This window comes from Aquarana catesbeiana, linkage group LG03, assembly GCF_042186555.1.
Source record: "Aquarana catesbeiana isolate 2022-GZ linkage group LG03, ASM4218655v1, whole genome shotgun sequence".
In the NCBI taxonomy this organism is placed as follows: domain Eukaryota; kingdom Metazoa; phylum Chordata; class Amphibia; order Anura; family Ranidae; genus Aquarana; species Aquarana catesbeiana.
Window position 1 is genome coordinate 678,955,287 of NC_133326.1, and position 24,015 is coordinate 678,979,301.

General features: G+C 42.7%; 1 protein-coding gene across 1 annotated transcript in view; it reads right to left on the reverse strand.

Annotated features, from left to right (window-relative positions):
- Positions 1–24,015, reverse strand: part of LOC141133514 (uncharacterized) — a 67,842-nt gene that overhangs the window by 34,454 nt on the left and 9,373 nt on the right. The window contains exons 2-3 of the mRNA XM_073622940.1: positions 12,558–12,938; positions 10,202–10,540 (exon numbers count right to left, since the gene is read on the reverse strand). Coding sequence (XP_073479041.1) covers positions 10,202–10,540; positions 12,558–12,938 — 720 coding nt within the window. The remainder of the gene's footprint in view (positions 1–10,201; positions 10,541–12,557; positions 12,939–24,015) is intronic.

Sequence of the window (24,015 nt, forward strand, 5' to 3'; positions counted from 1 at the left end):
TATATTTTTTTCACTAATATTTTTTGGATTATTTTTTTGGATTATCTTCTGGACTTTGATTAATGTTATGTTTATTATATTGAATTTGATATGTTACACATGTGGCACAGATTGGCAAACCAATGCTTTTATGTTTAAAACTACAATTGAGTGGTATCACTGAATTTTATATGTTATGTTGTAGTATTTTTATTTTTATTTGTTAGAGCTATCACTTATAGTGCATCACAGTGGATGTTTTGCACCTAGTTTACACATTCATTTCACTTAAATAGGGAGCGCCATTCACCCCATTGTTCATTCACGTTACATTGATTAGCCCTTTAGGGGGCTTATTAGGGGAGGCTGCACACCTTCTTTTCTCTCCTAAGCGCGGAGCTTCGCTATTGTATTATATCTCTTGTATCATGTCTGCAGTCTCTGACCATCTCTTGTATCATGTCTGCAGTCTCTGACCATCTCTTGTATCATGTCTGCAGTCTCTGACCATCTCTTGTATCATGTCTGTAGTCTCTGACCATCTCCTGTATTCAGGGTATTTTTTCTCAAACAATAGGTGCTGGAACTCAACCACGACCCCCCAAAACCCCTCCACCCACACACACCCTCCAAATCACATCAAATAGTGGGTGTGGTCAGTCAAATTTCACGAACAAATGAAATAAATAAATTGCAGCGCTTAAAGCAGGAAAAAACACCATATGTGATATAAAGTGAAAGTCTCTGCCAACATATGTGGATATCCCACTGGAGGGGTATAATCAAAAACAAAAGTCTGTGACAAATACAGTGAAATCAGGATTGGAATTCCATCAACTTTCCCGATATCCGCTCAGAAGTCATCAAAGCAATAAGTGGATGTAAATGCGCTTACCCGAACTTTTGGACTCCACTGCCATCAGCATAGAGTCAAATGGGCAGTGTGCCACCAAGGGCAAATGTACGAACAGCCAAGGACCGATGGGACGCCTGCAGTCCAAGATGTCACCGCTGAATCACCAGGATGGAAGCAAGGACCAGTTCCAAGGCTCAAACATTTTCTCATGTCCAGGAAGTATGTGGAAAAAAAGGGAAATGCCTCCACATAGTGCAAATCAGGGTTGTTTTATTGCTAAAAAACCGTAGTACATAAAAGTGATCACAAATATAAAAAACAGAGTGGCAATGTAGAGAGTTAAAGGCGGCTTGTTTTTGATTATACCCCTCCAGTGGGATATTCACATATGTTGGCAGAGACTTTCACTTTATATCACATATGGTGTTTTTTCCTGCTTTAAGCGCTGCAATTTATTTTGAAGGTAGCGCATTAATCACTTTTTTCTTCACTAAATTTCACAAACAATAGGAGGGTCTTAAAGGGGCATTAAATACCAGGTTTGCATTACATACAGAGTGCAGAGTTCAGGGGGGTTACACACACAGAGTGCAGATCTGTCACTTGTAAACATGCCTGCAGTCTCTGGTCGTCTCTTGTATCATGTCTGCAGTCTCTGACCATCTCTTGTATCATGTCTGCAGTCTCTGTCCATCTCTTGTATCATGTCTACAGTCTCTGACCATCTCTTGTATCATGTCTGCAGTCTCTGACCATCTCCTGTATTATGTCTGCAGTCTCTGACCATCTCCTGCATTATCTCTGCAGTCTCTGACAGTTTCCTGTAGTATAATTGCAGTCTCTGACCGTCTTGTATCATGTCTACAGTCTCTGACCATCTCTTCTATCATGTCTGCAGTCTCTGATCATCTCCTGTACTATGTCTGCAGTCTCTGACCATCTCCTGTATCATGTCTGCAGTCTCTGACCATCTCTTGTATCATGTCTGCAGTCTCTGACCATCTTCTGTACTATGTCTGCAGTCTCTGACCGTCTCTTACATAGTTACATAGTAGGTGAGGTTGAAAAAAGACACAAGTCCATCAAGTCCAACCTATGTGTGTGATTATGTGTCAGTATTACATTACATATCCCTGTATATTGCGGTCATTCAGGTGATTATCTAATAGTTTCTTGAAGCCATCAATGCTCCCCGCTGAGACCACCGCCTGTGGAAGGGAATTCCACATCCTTGCCGCTCTTACAGTAAAGAACCCTCTACGTAGTTTAAGGTTAAACCTCTTTTCTTCTAATTGTAATGAGTGGCCACGAGTCTTATTAAACTCTCTTCTGCGAAAAAGTTTTATCCCTATTGTGGGGTCACCAGTACAGTATTTGTAAATTGAAATCATATCCCCTCTCAAGCGTCTCTTCTCCAGAGAGAATAAGTTCAGTGCTCGCAACCTTTCCTCATAACTAAGATCCTCCAGACCCTTTATTAGCTTTGTTGCCCTTCTTTGTACTTGCTCCATTTCCAGTACGTCCCTCCTGAGGACTGGTGCCCAGAACTGGACAGCATACTCCAGGTGCGGCCGGACCAGAGTCTTGTAGAGCGGGAAAATTATCGTTTTATCTCTGCAGTTGATCCCCCTTTTAATGCATGCCAATATTCTGTTTGCTTTATTAGCAGCAGCTTGGCATTGCATGCCATTGCTGAGCCTATCATCCACTAGGACCCCCAAGTCCTTTTCCATCCTAGATTCCCCCAGAGGTTCTCCCCCCAGTGTATAGATTGCATTCATATTTTTGCCACCCAAATGCATTATTTTACATTTTTCTACATTGAACCTCATTTGCCATGTAGTCGCCCACCCCATTAATTTGTTCAGGTCTTTTTGCAAGATTTCCACATCCTGCGGAGAAGTTATTGCCCTGCTTAGCTTAGTATCGTCTGCAAATACAGAGATGGAACTGTTTATCCCATCCTCCAGGTCGTTTATGAACAAATTAAATAGGATTGGTCCCAGCACAGAACCCTGGGGGACCCCACTACCCACCCCTGACCATTCTGAGTACTCCCCATTTATCACCACCCTCTGAACACGCCCTTGTAGCCAGTTTTCAATCCATGTACTCACCCTATGGTCCATGCCAACGCACCTTATTTTGTACAGTAAACGTTTATGGGGAACTGTGTCAAATGCTTTTGCAAAATCCAGATACACCACGTCTACGGGCCTTCCTTTATCTAGATGGCAACTCACCTCCTCATAGAAGGTTAATAGATTGGTTTGGCAAGAACGATTCTTCATGAATCCATGCTGATTACTGCTAATGATATCATTCTTATTACTAAAATCTTGTATATAGTCCCTTATCATCCCCTCCAAGAGTTTACATACTATTGATGTTAGGCTAACTGGTCTGTAATTCCCAGGGATGTTTTTTGGGCCCTTTTTAAATATTGGTGCTACATTGGCTTTTCTCCAATCAGCTGGTACCATTCCAGTCAATAGACTGTCTGTAAAAATTAGGAACAACGGTCTGGCAATCACCTGACTGAGTTCCCTAAGTACCCTCGGATGCAAGCCATCTGGTCCCGGTGATTTATTAATGTTAAGTTTCTCAAGTCTAATTTTAATTCCGTCCTCTGTTAACCATGTAGGTGCTTCCTGTGTTGTGTCATGAGGATAAACACTGCAGTTTTGGTTACTGAAGCCCCCCGATTCACTCGTGAAGACTGAGGAGAAGAATAAATTCAATACCTTTGCCATCTCCCCATCCTTTGTAACCAGATGTCCTTCCTCATTCTTTATGGGGCCAATATGGTCTGTCCTCCCTTTTTTACTGTTTACATACTTAAAGAATTTCTTGGGATTTTTTTTGCTCTCCTCCGCTATGTGTCTTTCATGTTCTATCTTAGCCATCCTAATTGCACCCTTACATTTCTTATTGCATTCTTTATAAATTCTGAATGCTGTGGATGATCCCTCAACCTTGTATTTTTTGAAGGCCTTCTCCTTTGCTTTTATATGCATTTGTACATTGGAGTTAAGCCATCCAGGATGTTTGTTCGCTCTTTTAAATTTATTACCCAATGGGATACATTGGCTAATGCCCTTATTTAATATGCTCTTAAAGCAAACCCATCTCTCCTCCGTATTCTTTGTTCCTAATATTTTATCCCAATTTATGCCTTTTAGCAAGGTTTGTAGTTTAGGGAAGTTGGCTCTTTTGAAATTCAGTGTCTTTGTGTTCCCTTCATGTCTCCTATTTGTGTGATTTATACTGAAACTAATTGACCTGTGATCGCTGTTACCTAAATTGCCCCGTATTTCCACATCTGTTATCAGGTCTGTATTGTTGGTAATCAGTAGATCTAGTAATGTTTTATTTCTAGTTGGTGCGTCTACCATCTGACCCATAAAATTGTCCTGCAAGACATTAAGGAACTGGCGAGCCTTAAATGAATGCGCGGTTCCCTCCGCCCAGTCTATGTCTGGATAATTAAAATCCCCCATTATGATAACACTTCCCATCCTTGCTGCTAATCCATTTTGTGATAGGAGATCCGTCTCCACTTCCTCCCTCAGGTTAGGGGGCCTATAGCATACTCCCAGTATTATTTTCCCCTTAGCTTCATCCCTTTGGAGCTCTACCCATAAAGATTCCACCTCCTCCCTAGCCCCCTCAGTGATGTCATCTCTCACATTCACTTGTACATTATTCTTGATATATAGGCATACCCCTCCCCCTTTTTTACCCTCTCTATCCTTGCGGTATAGGGTATACCCTTGAATGTTTGCCAGCCAATCATGAGAGCTGTTGAACCAGGTCTCTGAAATTCCCACAAAATCCAAATCCTCCTTGTACAACAGTATCTCTAGTTCACCCATCTTGTCCGCCAGGCTCCTGGCATTGGTGAACATGCCACATAGTTTAGACCGGTCGCATATTGTCCTCGTATTGGGTGTTTCAAGATTGCAACTTGGACTTGCTACTATACTCACCTTGTGTTTTTGTGCTTTGGTTAACCTACCACTAATGCCCCCAATACTACCCTCTGGAATATCTTCCGCGCTGGCTATCACTGTCTCTGGACCCTCCCCCCCATTGCCTAGTTTAAAAACCCCTCTAACTTTTTGGCCATCTTCATTCCCAGCAGATCTGCACCCTCCTTATTTAGGTGCAGTCCATCCCTTCTATAGTACCGGTTACCGACTGAGAAGTCGGCCCAGTCCTCCAGGAACCCAAACCCCTCCTTACTACACCAGCTCTTCAGCCACTTGTTTACTTCCCTAATCTCCCTCTGCCTCTCTGGTGTGGCTCGATGTACCAGTAGTATTCCTGAGAACACTACCTTGGAGGTCCTTTTCCTCAATTTAGCTTCTAAGTCCCTAAAATCGTTCTTTAGGACACTCCATCTGCCTCTGACTTTGTCATTGGTGCCAACGTGCACCATGACAGCCGGGTCTTCCCCAGCCCCTCCCAGTAATCTATCCACAAGATCCGTGATGTGCCGAACCCGAGCGCCCGGTAGACAACATACTGTTCGGCGCTTCAGGTCTTGGTTACAGATTGCCCTCTCTGTCCTTCTAAGAATTGAGTCCCCTACCACCAGAATCTGTCTTTCCTTTCCCTTTGCTGCCCCCCCACTCTCACTGGAGGAGTTCTTCCCCTGGCAGCTAGGAGAGTCCCTCATCTCCAGCAGTGCTGGTCCCTGACTGGTTACACCAATGTCACTCAATGGAGCGTACTTATTGGGATGCTCCAGTCCTGGATCGGCCTCCCTGGCACTTCCCCCTCTACCCCTCCTGACTGTCACCCATCTACTCTTTGCTAGTGCCTGTACCTCTTTGTCTCCACCCGCCTCTGTGCTGGCCCCTGCCGGCACCTGCCGTGTACATTCCTGGCTCACCTTTAGTATGGAGGGACTTCTCAGTGCTGACAGTTGCTTCCCCAGATTCAGAACCTGGGCTTCCAGGGAAACAATGTGCTTACATTTTGCACAGCAGTATTCGCCCTCAATCGGATGATCAAGGAACGCATACATGCGACAAGATGTACAAAGAGTCGCCTCTCCACACCCACCGGGCATCGTACCTATTAAATTTAGTGAGGATTTGGGGATTTTACCCTGTCCAAATTACCTAACAACTAGCTTCCTGGCACTAATACTCAAGACAATACACAGGTACACGACAAGACAATACACAGGTACACAATACACAAGTACTAACGATCCACACACACTACTCAGACAACACTCAGATACTCACACTACACAGGTACTATGACCCCTGTTATAACCTCCTGTTTTAAACTCTTGTTTTTAACTCCCACTTAATCCAGCTCCACTTACACCAAGCTCCACAGCTTCAAACTGAGCACGCTCAGACTGAGTCCTACAACAAGTTAAATAGGCACCTGGGCACCTGTGAGCAATTAACCACACCCCTTAATTGATAGACTGATGAAACAGAAAAAAAAAAAAAAGCTATTTAAAAAGTGACAGCAAAAGGCAAATTAAAAACTAAAAGGAAAAGTCCCCAAAATGCAACTCAGCAAACACCAACAGACAGCAGCAATACACACACCAACAGACAGCAGCAATACACACACCAACAGACAGCAGCAATACACACACCAACAGACAGCAGCAATACACACACCAACAGACAGCAGCAATACACACACCAACAGACAGCAAACACCAACAGACAGCAAGACTTGTATACTCTAACACTTGTTTTTAACTCCCACTTACACCAAGCTCCACCGCTTCAAACTGAGCATGTCTACAGTCTCTGACCATCTCTTGTATCATGTCTGTGGTCTCTGACCATCTCCGGTATCATGTCTGTGGTCTCTGACCATCTCTTGTATCACGTCTGTGGTCTCTGACCATCTCCTGTATTTAGGGCATTTTTTTCTCAAACAATAGGTGCTGGAACACAACCATGACCCCCCAAAACCCCTCCACCCACACACACCCTCCAAATCACATCAAATAGTGGGTGTGGTCAGTCAAATTTCACAAACAGTAGGAGGGTCTTAAAGGGGCATTAAATACCAGGATTGCGTTACATACAGAGTGCAGCATTCAGGGGGGTTACACACAGAGTGCAGATCTGTCACTTGTAAACACAGAAACTGGACATCTGTGTTTACAAGTGATTGTGGTGAGCAGGCCCCCCCAAGGGTCTGAGCCAGAGGTGGTGGAACTGAGTTCCACCAAGTTCCCCCTCAAAAAAAGCCCTGCCTGTATTATATCTACAGTCTCTGACCATCTCTTTTATCATGTCTGCAGTCTCTGATCATCTCCTGTACTATGTCTGCAGTCTCTGACCGTCTCTTGTATCTTGTCTGCAATCTCTGACCATCTCCTGTATCATGTCTGCAGTCTCTGACCATCTCTTGTATCATGTCTGCAGTCTCTGACCATCTCTTGTATCATGTCTGCAGTCTCTGACCTTCTCTTGTATCATGTCTGCAGTCTCTGACCATCTTCTGTACCACGTCTGCAGTCTCTGACCGTTTCCTGTAGTATGATTGCAGTCTCTGACCGTCTCTTGTATCATGTCTTCAGTCTCTGACCATCTCTTTTATCATGTCTGCAATCTCTGATAATCTCTTGTATCATGTCTGCAGTCTCTGACCATCTTCTGTACTATGTCTGCAGTCTCTGACTGTCTCTTGTATCATGTCTGTAGTCTCTGACCATCTCCTGTATTATGTCTGCAGTCTCTGACCATCTCCTCTACTATGTCTGCAGTCTCTGACTGTTTCCTGTAGTATGATTGCAGTCTCTGACCGTTTTGTATCATGTCTACAGTCTCTGACCATCTCTTCTATCATGTCTGCAGTCTCTGATCATCTCCTGTACTATGTCTGCAGTCTTTGACCATCTCTTGTATCACGTATTCAGTCTCTGACCATCTCTTGTATCATGTCTACAGTCTCTGACCATCTCTTGTATCATGTCTGCAGTCTCTGACCATTTCCTGTATTATGTCTGCAGTCTCTGACCATCTCCTGTACCATGTCTGCAGTCTCTGACCGTTTCCTGTAGTATGATTGCAGTCTCTGACCGTCTCTTGTATCATGTCTACAGTCTCTGACCATCTCTTGTATTATGTCTGTAGTCTCTGACCATCTCCTGTATTATGTCTACAGTCTCTGACCATCTCTTGTATCATGTCTGCAGTCTCTGACCATCTCCTGTATTATGTCTGCAGTCTGACCATCTCTTGTATCATGTCTGCAGTCTCTGACCATCTTCTGTACTATGTCTGCAGTCTCTGACAGTCTCTTGTATCATGTTTGCAGTCTCTGACCAACTCCTGTATTATTTCTGCAGTCTTTGACCATCTACTGTACTATGATTGCAGTCTCTGACCATCTCTTGTATCATGCCTGTAGTTTCTGACCATCTCTTGTATCATGTCTACAGTCTCTGACCATCTCTTGTATCATGTCTTCAGTCTCTGACCGTCTCTTGTATCATGTCTTCAGTCTCTGACCATCTCTTGTATCATGTCTGCAGTCTCTGACCTTCTCTTGTATCATGTCTGCAGTCTCTGACCATCTTCTGTACCACGTCTGCAGTCTCTGACTGTTTCCTGTAGTATGATTGCAGTCTCTGACCGTCTCTTGTATCATGTCTTCAGTCTCTGACCATCTCTTGTATCATGTCTGCAATCTCTGATAATCTCTTGTATCATGTCTGCAATCTCTGACCATCTTCTGTACTATGTCTGCAGTCTCTGACTGTCTCTTGTATCATGTCTGTAGTCTCTGACCATCTCCTGTATTATGTCTGCAGTCTCTGACCATCTTCTATACTATGTCTGCAGTCTCTGTTTCCTGTAGTATGATTGCAGTCTCTGACCATCTTGTATCATGTCTACAGTCTCTGACCATCTCTTCTATCATGTCTGCAGTCTCTGATCATCTCCTGTACTATGTCTGCAGTCTCTGACCATCTCTTGTATCACGTCTTCAGTCTCTAACCATCTCTTGTATCATGTCTACAGTCTCTGACCATCTCTTGTATCATGTCTACAGTCTCTGACCATCTCTTGCATTATGTCTACAGTCTCTGACCATCTCTTGTATCATGTCTACAGTCTCTGACCATCTCCTGTATTATGTCTGCAGTCTGACCATCTCTTGTATCATGTCTGCAGTCTCTGACCATCTTCTGTACTATGTCTGCAGTCTCTGACAGTCTCTTGTATCATGTTTGCAGTCTCTGACCAACTCCTGTATTATTTCTGCAGTCTTTGACCATCTACTGTACTATGATTGCAGTCTCTGACCATCTCTTGTATCATGTCTGCAGTTTCTGACCATCTCTTGTATCATGTCTACAGTCTCTGACCATCTCTTGTATCATGTCTTCAGTCTCTGACCGTCTCTTGTATCATGTCTTCAGTCTCTGACAATCTCTTGTATCGTGTCTGCAGTCTCTGACCATCTTCTGTACTACGTCTGCAGTCTCTGACCGTCTCTTGTATCATGTCTACAGTCTCTGACCATCTCTTGTATCATGTCTGTAGTCTCTGGCCATCTCTTGTATCATGTCTGTAGTCTCTGGCCATCTCCTGTATTATGTCTGTAGTCTCTGACCATCTCTTGTATCATGTCTGCAGTCTCTTACCATCTCCTGTATTATTTCTGAAGTCTCTGACCATCTTCTGTACTATGTCTGCAGTCTCTGACCGTCTCTTGTATCATGTCTGCAGTCTCTGACCATCTCCTGTATTATTTCTGCAGTCTTTGACCATCTATTGTACTATGATTGCAGTCTCTGACCATCTCTTGTATCATGTCTGCAGTCTCTGACCATCTCTTGTATCATGTCTACAGTCTCTGACCATCTCCTGTACTATGTCTGGTGGCTCTTTCTAACAGTCTCTATAACAGAAGCCCTCTCTGTGTGCATCATAGAGACCCCCTTCCAGGTCTCATTGGTATACGCTCTTCCTGTATTTTCTTTATTGTTAAAAGATCATGGAAGGATCCCAGGATAACAAAGACTTAGGGGAGCATCTCTGTGTTTGAGTTGTTGCCATAGAAACATTTGTAGAGGGGAGGAGTTGGTAAGATTACCACGCCCATGTGGGGGCACCACAAATATTTCTGCACCCAGGCGTCTGTGACCCTAGGATCGGCCCTGCTGACTCCAGACTAGGAGGGAGGGAAAATCTATAACAGGAACACAGAAAAATCTGAGCGAGGTTCTAGCCTTCTTCTACTAAAGAAAAGTAATTGTATTCTGTCTACGGTGACGTTGAAGAGTTCCCCTCACTTCTTCTCTGGGGATATGTTCTCAGCCGGACAGGAAGTGATGGTAAAGGAAAGAATAGTGTTCTGTATTTGTACCTGCAACAATCAGCCTTGTAAATTGTTTGCTTTCCAGTGTTGCTCTTGCGGTAGAGGTAGAGATGACACAGCAATAACTTCTCTCATAAGTTACATCAATATTACGAATGCGCAGCGAGATGTCTTGAGTGAAATTGACCAAAGAGTACCGACTGTTAAAATATTGATCTTTTCTCCATTCTTGTAGGGCTATATGAGTACAGTCATTTTTTCCTCTGTCTGCATAATACCAGGTGACCTTTATAATATCTGAGATGTCCTTGGAGTAATAACACGGGATGATGACATCTTCTCTAGAAACAGCCATCACTTCATCCAGCTGAGTGATATATTCTGTACCTAAACAAAGAAAATGGATTAGAGGGGTATGTATAGGCATGTATAGGTGTCTGAACAGAGACTTTTATTTTAATTTTTGTAGAAAGCAGGGTCACTCGGTCTCCTGGGAATGGTACCTGTAAAGGACAGTTGCCAGGAGGTGGGCACACCTATGGTGAGAGGGTTAAATCTATTCACTTTCATGAAATACTTATAAAACAAAGTGTAGCGCTGAAATAAAAAGTGATAAGTATAATATGAAAAATACCCAAGTGAAATAAATGTACTGATTTATCACACAAAAAATGTCAATCCTTCTAGTCAATAAGTGAATATGACCATTGTGATCTTCAACTGTGAAACTAATAGAAGTGTCACCATAATAAAAAACAGAAAAAACGGAAAACAGTCTGAACTATCTTGAACTCCTGAGACAGTATAAACAAAAAATTGTATAGTGATGGTTGTTGATCAATCAATTGTGGATAAAAGTTTACAAAGATCCGATACAGTTCAGCTAAATCCACCTCAGTGTCATATTCAAAACACGTGTGAAATTCCCACAACCAGTAAAGTTGGAGGCTTACCGAAGGGTTTGAACCCGAAACACCATATACTGTAAGGGTCAAACCAGCTTGTACTGCCCACCAGCAATGAGGGGGGAAATCTTGGCAACCTGGAGAAATAAGGGTCCCAACTGTTTTCATAGAAGAATCCTCCCAGCACGGGTGGTCACATATCCCAGAATGCGGCCCATGTAGAATAAAAAAGGGGCCACATAGTGCAATTCCATAAACACAAAATAAATTTATTATAAAAGAAATGCACTTACATTTAAGAAGTTAAAAAAGCGCTTATGATAAAAAGAAGGCGGCAGTGGAGTCCTCCCAAAACAGTTGGGACTCTTATTTCTCCAGGTTGCCAAGATTTCCCCCCTCATTGACGGTGGGCAATACAAGCTGGTTTGACCCTTACAGTATATGGTGTTTCGGGTTCAAACCCTTCGGTAAGCCTCCAACTTTACTGGTTGTGGGAATTTCACACGTGTTTTGAATATGACACTGAGGTGGATTTAGCTGAACTGTATCGGATCTTTGCAAACTTTTATCCACAATTGATTGATCAACAACCATCACTATACAATTTTTGGTTTATACTGTCTCAGGAGTTCAAGATAGTTCAGACTGTTTTCCGTTTTTTCTGTTTTTTATTATGGTGACACTTCTATTAGTTTCACAGTTGAAGATCACAATGGTCATATTCACTTATTGACTAGAAGGATTGACATTTTTTGTGTGATAAATCAGTACATTTATTTCACTTGGGTATTTTTCATATTATACTTATCACTTTTTATTTCAGCGCTACACTTTGTTTTATATGTTAATTTAAAAATATTCTTTTTGTTGTGTTAGCTGCTCGTGTAGAGTAAGCGCAAAATATATCACTGTTGTGTTTTACTTATATTCATTAAATACTTGCCATAAAAGAGGGAACATGATTAACTTACTGATGACCTATGTGTTCAAATATTGCCCTTTTTCATGGGTTGATTCCTCCACTGCAATGGTTCCTATAATGATGATGTACCAGCTGGCAGGAGAAACCACACTGTGTGGGGAATAGGTATAACTAGTATTCTATACAGCAGAAAGTGTGGAATAGATGCAGCCACTAGGGGGAAGCATAGTGGCAGTATTTCAAGAAATGGGCCACTGGGTAGGTTAGGGTATTATCCCTCCTTTTATTACAGGTATGTCAGTCTGTATAAGTGATCTGTGATGACAGGATGACTCAAACATCGGGTTGTGAAGCATTTCTTTCGTAACCTGAGATTTGGTGGAGCCTGGGGAGAGCCAATGACATTACTGTTCCCCGTGTGCTGAGGATAGGGATGCAAATTGATGGATTGCTCTGACAGAGATAGATAGATAGATAGATAGATAGATAGATAGATAGATAGATAGATAGATAGATAGATAGATAGATAGATAGATAGATAGATAGATAGATAGATAGATAGATAGATAGATTTTACCTGGAAACTGCAGAAGAGTGCCAAGTCCACTGTCCTTGAATATGTGCCCATATCTAATATCGTATAGTTGGCAGCAAAATCGAGGCCCATCTGTTGGTTTCAGTCCTGTAATTGTGATATATTCAGTCCGATTCCTGTTCGGATCCTTCTCTCTATAGAGTCTTCCCTTATATTTCTCTGTAACATTTCCAGAATGTGAAATGATTGTGTCCTCAGCAGCTGTAGATGAACATAATTGTTGATCTGTCTCCCGCCATATGACCCGTACATCTTCATCTGGTTTCCCAGGGTTGGCGTATGAACATGGAATGGTAACAGATCCTCCAGACTGCACTGTACGGGTTGTCATCTGATGAACACACACGGGAGATCCTGTGATCCCTAAAATTAGCAAACACGATGAGATTTAATATCAGTACATTACAAAGGGGTGTCAATTTTTTTTTCAGTGATTTCTTAGACCTCCTAAAAGAGATCAGTTCAATTTAAATGATCTTATTAATGTTAAAGTATAGAAATCCTATATAGGGGAAGTTCACATTTCCTTACTAAGTACTCAGGCACTGCTTTGCGTTGGGGCAGTGTGCCCGTCCCTGTACGCAGTGTAAGAGAGCCGCATGTTTGCTACCATTACCCCCCCCATGGTTGTTAAGGATGCTGTCAGCTTCACAACAGACAGTCTCCTAGCAATCAGTGACACTGACATTGGGTCTGATAGATAGTCACAGATACCTGTTCCTTATCAGATAGCAAGCAATTGTGCGGTAGTTTGAAAATGTCTTGCTAAGCTATTGCTAGATTTGCTAGACTTCACAAGTTTGTTGCACAATTGCAGCAAGTCCGCATTACATGACTCCAGATCAACTTTCTTTGCAAACATTCTGCAAGTCTGCTGCAAGTTCTGGTTCAGTTATGTTGTGCAAAAGTCCTCCCACCACAGGGGGTCACTGTGGCCGAATTTTCATGCTGTAGACTTGCAAAGCTCTTGCTGTAGACTCACTACTGCAACTTTGCTTTTGCTAGAGACTTGCGACGCAAATTTGCTACAAATTGGAAAAGTGTCAACTAGAACTTGTGCTTCAAGTTCTCTGCAAGTGTACAACATGCCGGTGAAAATGTGCAGCAAGTTAACAGACTTACTATTTAACACTGCCACACATTTGTGGCAAGTAATCCTTGCAGTCTGGGTTGCGACTGACAGCAGGCAGTGGGTAGATTCTATACCCAATAGCAGGCTGTCTATTGGTTAAGGATCTGCACACTGCCTGCTGTCAATCACAAGGTGAGTAGACCTGATAAGGTACTAGTGTCTGTGAATCCCCATCAGGCTTCACCCCCCAGTTATAAAACTCCCTGCTGCTGCACTCTCTACATGACAGCTACAGCGGTGGGGGAGCTCATTTGCACCAAGGACAGGGTCTACAACAGGTACATAAATCTGTCACCTGCACCAACATTTACCAAAGGGTTTCTATGCATTAAGATAAAAAGCCTTCTGTGTTCAGCAGCCCCTCTCAGCTCCCCTAATACTTACCTGGGGTCCATCTAGTTCCAGTAATGTCCATGAATGTTTCAGCCTTCCGAGATTCTCATTCCTGATTTGTGAAAAAACAATCCCCTGCACTAAAGATACTGATTAGTGATTAGGCCTAACGCTGCTGTACATGACATAAGTCAAAACATGGAAAAAAGGGTATAAATACCACAGTGCTGACAGCCTGAATAAATACAATAAAATGCAACTGTAGTGCATAGAAAATTAAGTGCAAAATTTATCCAAAAAAAAACAAAAAATATATCAAAGATGTACCCAGTGAAAGCTTAACCACTTACGGACCGCCCGCTGCAGGAATACGTTGCTACTTTAAAGAGGAATACCGTTGTTATGGCAGCAGCTAGCTACCATAACCCCGGTACCCTCTTCTTCAGTGAGCGGTCCACTTCAAGATAAAAGTGGTCTCTGCGGCGGATTCTCTGCAAGATCACTTTTATCGCCCCCCCCCCCTCCCGTCGCTCTCCGGTGCCCTCTGCCGCTTAACGAAGCCGTCGGCAGCAGCGGAGGCGATCTGGTCCTGTCCCTGGCTGGGAATGGAGATGAGTGAGGGGAAGATGGACCCCACCCGTCTCCATATCACTGCAGGGCGGAAGTGACATCAAAACATCACTTCCGCCCCATGCTCTTTTTTTTTTTTTTAATTGCATTTTAGTGTAAATATGAGATCTGAGGTCTTTTTGACCCCAGATCTCATATTTAAGAGGACCTGTCATGCTTTTTTCTATTACAAGGGATCTTTACATTCCTTGTAATAGGAATAAAAGCGACCCAATTTTTTTTTAAAAAAACAGTATAAGAATAAAAAAAATGAAAGTAAAATAATAAGAATAATTTTTTTTTTTTTTTTTTAAACGCGCCCTGTCCCGCCGAGCTTGCGCGCAGAAGCAACGCATAAGTGAGCAGCGCCCGCATATGAAAACGGTGTTTGGTAGAGTGAGAGCAATAATTCTACCACTAGACCTCCTCTGTAAAGCAAAACATTCAACCGGTAGAATTTTTTAAACGTCACCTGTGGAGACTTTTAAGGGTAAAAGTTTGTCGCCATTCCACGAGCGGGTGCAACTTTGAAGCGTGACATGTTGGGTATCAATTTACTCGGCACAACATTATCTTTCAAAATATTAAAAAAAAATTAAGCTAACTTTACTGTTGTCTTATTTTTTAATTCAAAAAAGTAATTTTTTTTCCTCAAAAAAAGTGCGCTTGTAAGACCGCTGCGCAAATACGGTGTGACAAAAAGTATTGCAACAACCAACATTTTATTCTCTAGGGTGCTAGGGAAAAAAAATATATATATTGTTTGGGGGTTCTAAGTAATTTTCTAGTAAAAAAAAAACAGTTTTTAACTTGTAAACGCCAAATCTCAGAAAGAGGCTCGGTCCTTAAGTGGTTAAAAAACACGTGCAAATATGTAGAATCTTCTGGTTGGAAGGTTCCTTTCACAGGTGCTGCTGTGCTAGAAATAGTGCAAATCAATATTAAGCATGTGGCCAGTGAAAGTCCAAAAGAGACGTGCTCATAAACACACAGCACTTCTCAGTTGATAAGTTCCTTTCAAAAGTGCTGCTGTGCTAAAAATAAAACATATGATGCTGTAAACAGGTGCATACGGGATCCACACCCCCCCTTAAGGTTTAACTCACCAGATCCCAGCCCCCCCCCCCCCCCCCCCCAGGTTGCCACCTTTTCTTCAAAGCAAACCTGAACACTTTTGCAGCACAGGGCAATGATTTATGTTTTTTTTTTTTTGCAGTAAACCCTATAGGATTATAAAAGACCTGGGATACATTTGGATGCCCCAAGGAAAGTAGTAATGTAGCGCACAGAGCGTGCCAGTGGGTGTGGCCAAATTGCTCTAGCTGACATCACCCCACCCTTCAGTGATGCCAAACCTGCCCCCAAAGAGCCACCCACAGTGGCAACAGATTTGTGTATGATTATCTCGGTTATTTGGAGAGCCACAGCCCAGTCTGAATAATGTGTCTGGGTTTCAGGTGGACTGAAACCCGGACACATGATTCAAAACCCAAACTTTCCAGGTGAATCCTGGACAGGTGGCAACCCTACCCACCCCCCTTATGGTTGAACTCACCAGATCCAATGGACCCCCAAGCAGTACTGCGTTGTGGGTCAGGTAGGCTTAGTCTGGTGAGCGGGGTTTAAAAAAACGCCAACTCCTGGGTGCGATCCTTCCTGGGGTGTTTTCAGGCACAAACATATGAAGAAAGAGCCCACATAGTGAAGTACGTCTTGTTTAATTCATTAAGATCAATCTTTACAAGGTTCCAAGGTGGAGGGCAAATGGATGAACATCAATTACCAATCCATTGATCAATAGGTTCCCTCACAACCTAACTGGAATTGAACGGGCATCGGACGTGATGTCACCGTGGTGCCGCAAGCTGCTTATGTGCATGTCTTTTTTGGACTTTCACTGGCCACATGCTTAATATTGATTTGCACTATTTCTAGCACAACAGCACCTGTGAAAGGAACCTTACAAATAGAAGTTTATACATATTTGCATGTGTTTTTTAAGCTTTCACTGACTACATGCTTGATTTGATATATTTTTTTTTTTTTGGATTAATTTTGCACTTAATTTTATATGCACTACAGTTGCACTTTATTGTATTTATTTAGGCTGTCAGCGCTGTGGTACTTATACCCTTTTTTCTCATTCCTGATTGACTGAGACACAGCAGTGGTGTCATTGGCTCCCGAGGCTGTCAATCAAAGTCAGTTAGCCAATCGGGGAGAGAGGGGGCAGGGCCGGGTCGGGCTCCGTATCTGAATGGACAAAGGGAGCTGTGACTCAGCTAGGTAGGGTGACCCCATAGAAAGCTGCTTGCTGTGGGGGGCACTGAACAGGTGGGAGGGGCCAGGAGCACCGAAGAGGGACCCGAGAAGAGGAGGATCAGGGCTGCTCTGTGCAAATCCACAGCACAGAGGAGATAAATATAACATGTTTATTTTTTTTATAGGAAAAAAAATAGACTTTACAATCACTTTAAAAAAGGATGCCGAGTTTTTGCAAATTGAGAAATTGCTTCCGCTATTTTAGTGCTTCTTAACCTGGGGTTCATGTATGAGTTTCAGGAGCTCTGTGAGGGTCACATAAAAATATATGGTTATATATGGGTCATTGAGAATTCTGGTATGGTTCGGGGAGGGGGAGGTTGTGGGGGCGCTCGCTCATCCTCTCCCTTTCCTGACTCGCCAGGCAGATAAGGGTCTGGTATGGTCTTTGGGGGGACCCCACGCTGTTTTTTTCTTGAATTTTTTTTAAGCCGGCAATTTTTTTTTTTAAATTCAGCTGTCAGCGAGGAAGCCGCTTCCCAGACCGCTGATCAGCAACCAGCTATATACAGTAAATGTAAAAACCCCCCACAAATCGCAAATTGTGTCAAAATTGCAGTAAAAACGCGGAACTTGCTTTTTGGATGTGGGCCCATTGAAATCTATTACATGCAAAATGTTGCATTTTGCAGGAAAAAAGTCCCCGACCCTTTCCAAAAGTGCAGAGGCACAAAAATGCATTGGTGTGAACGTGTTCCATAGGAACCCATGTCAAAAAAATGAAATGCATTGCTGCACAATGCAAAAAGCATCAAAAAATGCATTAGTGTGAATCAAGCCTTAAGCCTCGTACACACGGTTCGATTGTTGAACGACCGAGTGTCTGATTTTTGTCAAAAGAGTGTGTGCAGGATCTTGTCTAGAATACTAACTATCCGCAAATTGTCGTTCGACAAACACGAACGTAGTGACGTACTATGAGACTATAAAGAGGAAGTTCATTTCTCAAGCGCCACCCTTTACCCCTTCTGCTAATTTCATGTTAGTAGAAGTTTGGTGAGTGTTGAGTCACACTTTTTGTTAAGTTATTTTTATTTGGATGGCAGATAGGATCTCTAATTTAATTTCTGTTGTTTTTCTTTCTACACAACAAAAAAATGGTGTAGAATATTAATGTGTTTTTCTTCAAATGACAATTTGGGAGTAGGCAGTTACATTAAAAACAACACAATGGATGGAATGAATGGATCTTACATCCTAGGGCTTCAGATTTTCTGAAAAATTCTAAGAACTATATAAATGTTTAAACACCTTAAGAGTCTCTAGTTTGACTATAGTGTTTTATAGTAACTTAATTTAAGCAATTCTTTATTTTGGAAACCTATACAGGTATTTCTGTGACAACACTGTTTCAATATGTAACTGGAATATTCTTGTTTCTCTTTTGAAAATTCAATAAAAATCTTTATTGGTAAAGAAAAAAAAAAACACAATGGAATATTAAAAAGGGACACCAACATAGTTGTATCGTTGATCTTAAAAACTACGGGATAATGGTGTTGTGGTAACTTCCCCAAAAAATCAAACAACAACCATAATATTAAAGCGAAGTTACACTCTGATTTTTTTTTTTTTTAAATCTGACTCCTCTAAACCTAAAAAAAATTTGGAGGAAAACATTTTTTTTATACTTTCTAGAATCGCCCTGTTGCTATGTAGTCCCCCTAATCTGCCACTTCCTGGTCCGCGGAGATCCTCATCACTTCCTCCCTCTCCTGGGATAGGATGAAGAGTCTGTGGGCAGTACTGTGATCAAAAATCGCGTTATTTCCTGACAGGAAATGACGCGATTTAGGGCGGATCATAGCGGCGAGATGTAATTATCTATGTTGCCATAACAACAGGGCGGGACCTTCCTCCGTCACCCCCCCGTTGTTATGGCAACTTTAGAAACAATCGACGCTATGGCCTTCGGTGAATCGTGCATGCGCAAGATCGTGCATGCACCTCTCAAGCTTATCCAGGAAGAGTTATCGATTGAGCTTCACATGCCACAGTCATGATGGCAACGGCCACAACAGGAGAGAAAAAATTGTGAGTGTAACATTTTTATTTTAGCAACATCCACTATTAAAATGATATAATCGTTTTTTAATTTAACCACTTAGCAACTGAATGATGAATGATGGCTACAGGGCGGTTGCTTAACTCTGGGTGGGCGTACAGTGACGTCCTCCCAGAATCCCGCTCTCGCGCGCCCCCTGGGGCGTGCACCTGAGATCGCGGCCGTTTACCATGTGATCGCTCCGTGAAATGGCGGGCGATCACTTGTAAACAAACCTGCATCATGTCATGACGCCGGTTCCTCTCTCCCCTCTGTGTACTGATCGGTACAGTGTGAGAGGAGAGGGGGAGAGATCGGATGGCAGCAGCGCTGTGGGCTGGATGTATAGTGCCCACAGCGCTGCTTTGTGACAATTGCAGTCACATCCAGCCATCCATCTATCCAAGCTCAGCCATCCCTCCATGCTCAGTCATATTCGAATACCCTGCATTACCCTGCGTTACCCTGCAATACCCTGCAATACTCTGCCATACCCTGCCATGCTCTGCCATGCTCTGCCATGCTGAGCCATACTCGGCTGTACTCGGCCTCTGTATGTGGGCAGGCTGTGGAAGTCTCACACATGTGGTATCGCCGTACTCAGGAGAAGGAGAATCTATTTCGGGGTGTCATTTTTGGTATGTACATGCTATGTGTTAAAAAAAAATGCGTTTTAACCACTTCCCGCCCGCCGTCCCTCATACGACGTCCTTGACTTTGTGCAGGGATATCTGAATGATGGGTGCAGCTACAGGCATCATTCAATTATCAGCTTTTTCAGCCAACGATTCCCTACACCATAGGGTGGATCATAGCGGCTGTTCCACAGCTTGATCGTTCTTACGGGAGGCGAGAGGGGACGTCCCCCCCCCTCCCACTGCCCTCAGGTGCTTCTACTGACTCACCGCTACGATCGAAGCCATAATAATTTTTTTTTTTTTTTTTATATTTCAGGCTTCCCAGCCTAAAGGTGAGATGTGCGGTCTTATTGACCCCATATCTCACTGTAAAGAGGACCTGTCATGCCATATTCCTATTACAAGGGATGTTTACATTCCTTGTAATAGGAATAAAAGTGATCAAAAAATTAATTTTTTGGAAAAAAGCATCAAACTAAAATAAAGTAAAATGAAAAATAAAAAATAAATTTAAACTCCCCTGTCCCCGTGTGCTCGCATGCAGAAGCGAACGCACACGTAAGTCCTGCCCACATATGAAAACAGTGTTCAAACCACACATGTGAGGTATCGCTGCAAACGTTAGAGCGAGAGCAATAATTTTGTCCCTAGACCTTCTCTGTAACTCAAAACATGTAACCAGTAAAAATTTTTAAAGTGTCACCTATGGGGATTTTTAAGTAGCAAAGTTTGGCGCCATTCCACAAGCGTGTGCAATTTCGAAGGGTGACATGTTAGGTATCTATTTACTCGGCGTAACTTCATCTTTCACATTATGCAAAAACATTGGGCTAACTTTACTGTTTTGACCAAATAATATACACCAATTTGGATTATTTTTACCAAAGATATGTAGTGGTATAAATTTTGGCCAAAATATATGAAGAAAAATTACTAATTTGCAAATTTTATAACAGAAACAAAGAAAAATGCATTTTTTACAGGATTTTCGGTCTTTTTTCTTTTATAGCGCAAAAAATAAAGAACCCAGCGAAAGAAAGCTCTATTTGTGCAAAAAAAAGGACAAAAATTTCTTATAGGTACAGTGTTGCATGACTGAGTAATTGTCATTCAAAATGTGAGAGCACTGAAAGCTGAAAATTGGTCTGGTTATTAAGGGGATTTAAGTGCCCAGTGGTCAAGTGGTTAATAATAAATTATGCTCGGATCAATAAAAAAAAATTAAAAATTTGTCCGGAACTCCGCTTTAATATTATTTATATCACTACAAAACAAATGCCTTTTAAAATACATTTGGCATAACTACATCAGTATCACCATCAAAGCAGCTTCATTATTATCCCATTAAAGAAGAAGAGAATTGTGTTCTGCATTTCAAGATTTCATCAATTGCCGCGTCACGAATGTTAATTCTAGATTACGAACGGTAGTTTACAAGATCGAACTCTTCCCAGTCGTTCATTGATTCCGAGCATGCGTGTTTGTACTTTCGACTTTTGTGTTACGATTTCTGTACTGACCATCCGAAAATCTGACGTTGAGTTCTCATCTGACAAAAAGTTTATAGCCTGCACATCCAGCTTTTGTCAAATCGTCTGTTGAAAGCACCCTACCAACGATCCGAAAATCCGCAGACAGCTCGTCTTACGAATTTTCCCTTCTGATTTTCGTATCGTGTGTATGGGCCTTAACCTCCCTGGCGGTAATCCCGAGTGTGGCTCGGGGTGAATTTTCATTACCAAAAGCGGTCACCCCGAGCCACACTTGGGATCGCATTTCAGGATCCAGCCAAAGTTACTTACCTTGTCCCCAGGATCCTGCGATGTCCTCCCGCTGTGTGTGCGAGCCGTGTCCTCCGCTCGATCTATCACAGTGCCGGGCTCCATGCCCTGCGAGCGTTGCAACGCACAGGGACGGAGCACGGCGCCAAATTCAAAAAGTTAAAAACACATAATACAGTGGAACCTCTGTGTACGAGTAACGCGGTTAACGAGCATTTTGAAAGACGAGCAACTTTTAAAAAAAAAATCCTGACTCGGTTTGCGAGTGTTGTCTTGCAAATCGGGCAGAATTCAAGCTAATGGGGTGTGCAGTACCGCATGTGGTCAGAGGTGCGGGTGTGCTGGTGACACTCGGAACCGCTCGGAAATACTCGGAATCACTCGGAAACACTCAGAAGTACTCCATTCCAGAGTGTTTCCAAGCGTTTCCAAGGTCAGCCGAGCTGTCCCCGAGTATTTCCGAGGCTCTCCGGCGCCCCCCCACCTCTGGACACATGCGGTATTGCATGCCATGTAAGTCAATGTGGAATTTTCTTTGTTTCCATTGACTTCTATGGGGAAACTCACTTTGATATGCAAGTGCTTTGGATTACAAGCATTCTCCTGGAACGGATTATGCTCGTAATCCAAGGTTCCACTGTGCATACAGTACACCGTAATCTTACAGATTACATTACCGTATCAAATTATTTCACCTCCCTTTTGTCCCGAGTGCTTTGTCCAGTGCCCTGCATACACTTTTATATTACATATACTGTACTTTCTGCCTAGCAACTTGAAATTGTCCATGGCAACCAAAAAGTGCCCCTTTACGTCAAAAGTGGTTTTAGAACAGCTAGAAAACAGCTTCAACAAATTAGAACACTTGCAGAATTGATTGATAGTGATTTGTGGGGAAATCCATCATCAGACACTGAAAGTGACGACAGCGACAATTCTGCGACTGAACAAATTTCTGTGTTTTTGATTACATTGAATATATTTTATTAATATTATATTATTATTTGTTATAGTTATTTATAGTTATTTATTATATTATAATTTACGATTTTGTGTTTCAAACTTTATCATACCTGAGTTATTCCTAAGAATTACAGGCCTACAATATAAAATGCCAAATTTCTATGCGAAACATTGTACCGCTTTCAGAATAAAAAATCTGACCCAATCATACCCCCAGGGGGACAGGAAGCTCGCTGTGCTGGGTGTGGTGGAGTAGTTTGAGAGAGAGATCTGTCTGAGGGCTGGAAGCTGATAAACAGTCGGAGTTGGACTTTGCTCACCTTGGTATAAATCCTGTATATGAACTTTGTTTCTAATATTTGTGCTGAAGATACGCTGATTTTTATGTTATGTTTTCTGGAATTAAAGTAGAACTACAGGCAAAGCTTTTTTTTTTTCGGATAGAGCAAGAGAGTGTTATAACCTCTGTCAGAATTTTTTTCCGCCATCCGTGTCCCATTGTGGAGATTTCACTTCACTTCCTGTCCCATAGCCAAACAGGAAGTTAGAGGAAATCCCTGCAAATTTAGGGAATACCTTGGGGACCCCCAGGTCACCAGAACAAGCGTCCCCATTGGAAGATTTCCCCTCTATTACTTTTCTGGGGACAACCCAAAATTTGGGATTTTCTTTTACTTTCACTTTCAATTATAATGGTAAACAGGACAAATAGAGAGGGGGAATCTCCCTAATGGGGAGACAGCAAAAAAAAAACTGACGAGCATTCTAATGCCTCTACGCTCTATCCAAAAAAAATGTTTTGAACTTAGTTACACTTTAAGTCATCTCCGTGTTGCTGTTGAAAGTGCTGTTTTGTTGGCTTTCAGAGAAAAAAAATACCTTTATGTTTAAGACAAACGGCTTTGCATGTTGTCCCGAGGTGCTATACCCCTGAACTTTACATTAGAAAACATCTTCTCCAAAATCGGGTTCAGGCAGCCTTTAAAGTAGATGTCCAGCCTGAGATTGTTTTTCTCCTATGGGTCACAGGACAGGAGTGCAATTCATTTTTCACTCCTGTGACCCGTTTTCAGCAGAGATCGGTCTGAAGTCTGCTCTCCGCTGACGTGACAGGAATCAGTCCAGACACCCCGTCATCCCGACAATGGGAGTCTGGATTCGCCAGCTGCCTGGACTGATGACCATCTCAGCCTATCACAGATCCGCTGAAATCCTGAGACGCTGCCCCTCCCTAGCCCAGCGCTCCAGTGAGCATGGAGTAGCAGAGCAGGAGAGCTGCTGATTGACAGTCAGCAGCTCTTCGTTTGGGGAGGTGAGAGAACCGAACCATCAGCAGTGTACGATGGCTCGGTTCTCAGTGCAGAGATGGCAGGGGACAGATGCAGCATTGGACCGAACCAAAACCACTCCGATCGGCCAACTTACTTCTCACACAACCGACAACCAGCAGTCTAAAATTTACTGGTAACAGACGCCTGGTTACAAAAGGCAATGTTGTGGAACTCCCTTCCAGCATGTCTAAGGTCCTTACCCTCCCTCCTGAGTTTCAGGAAGGGTTTAAAAACGCTCCTCTTCATCCAGGCCTACGGATAATCTGATGAAGAATAGGAATCGTGCA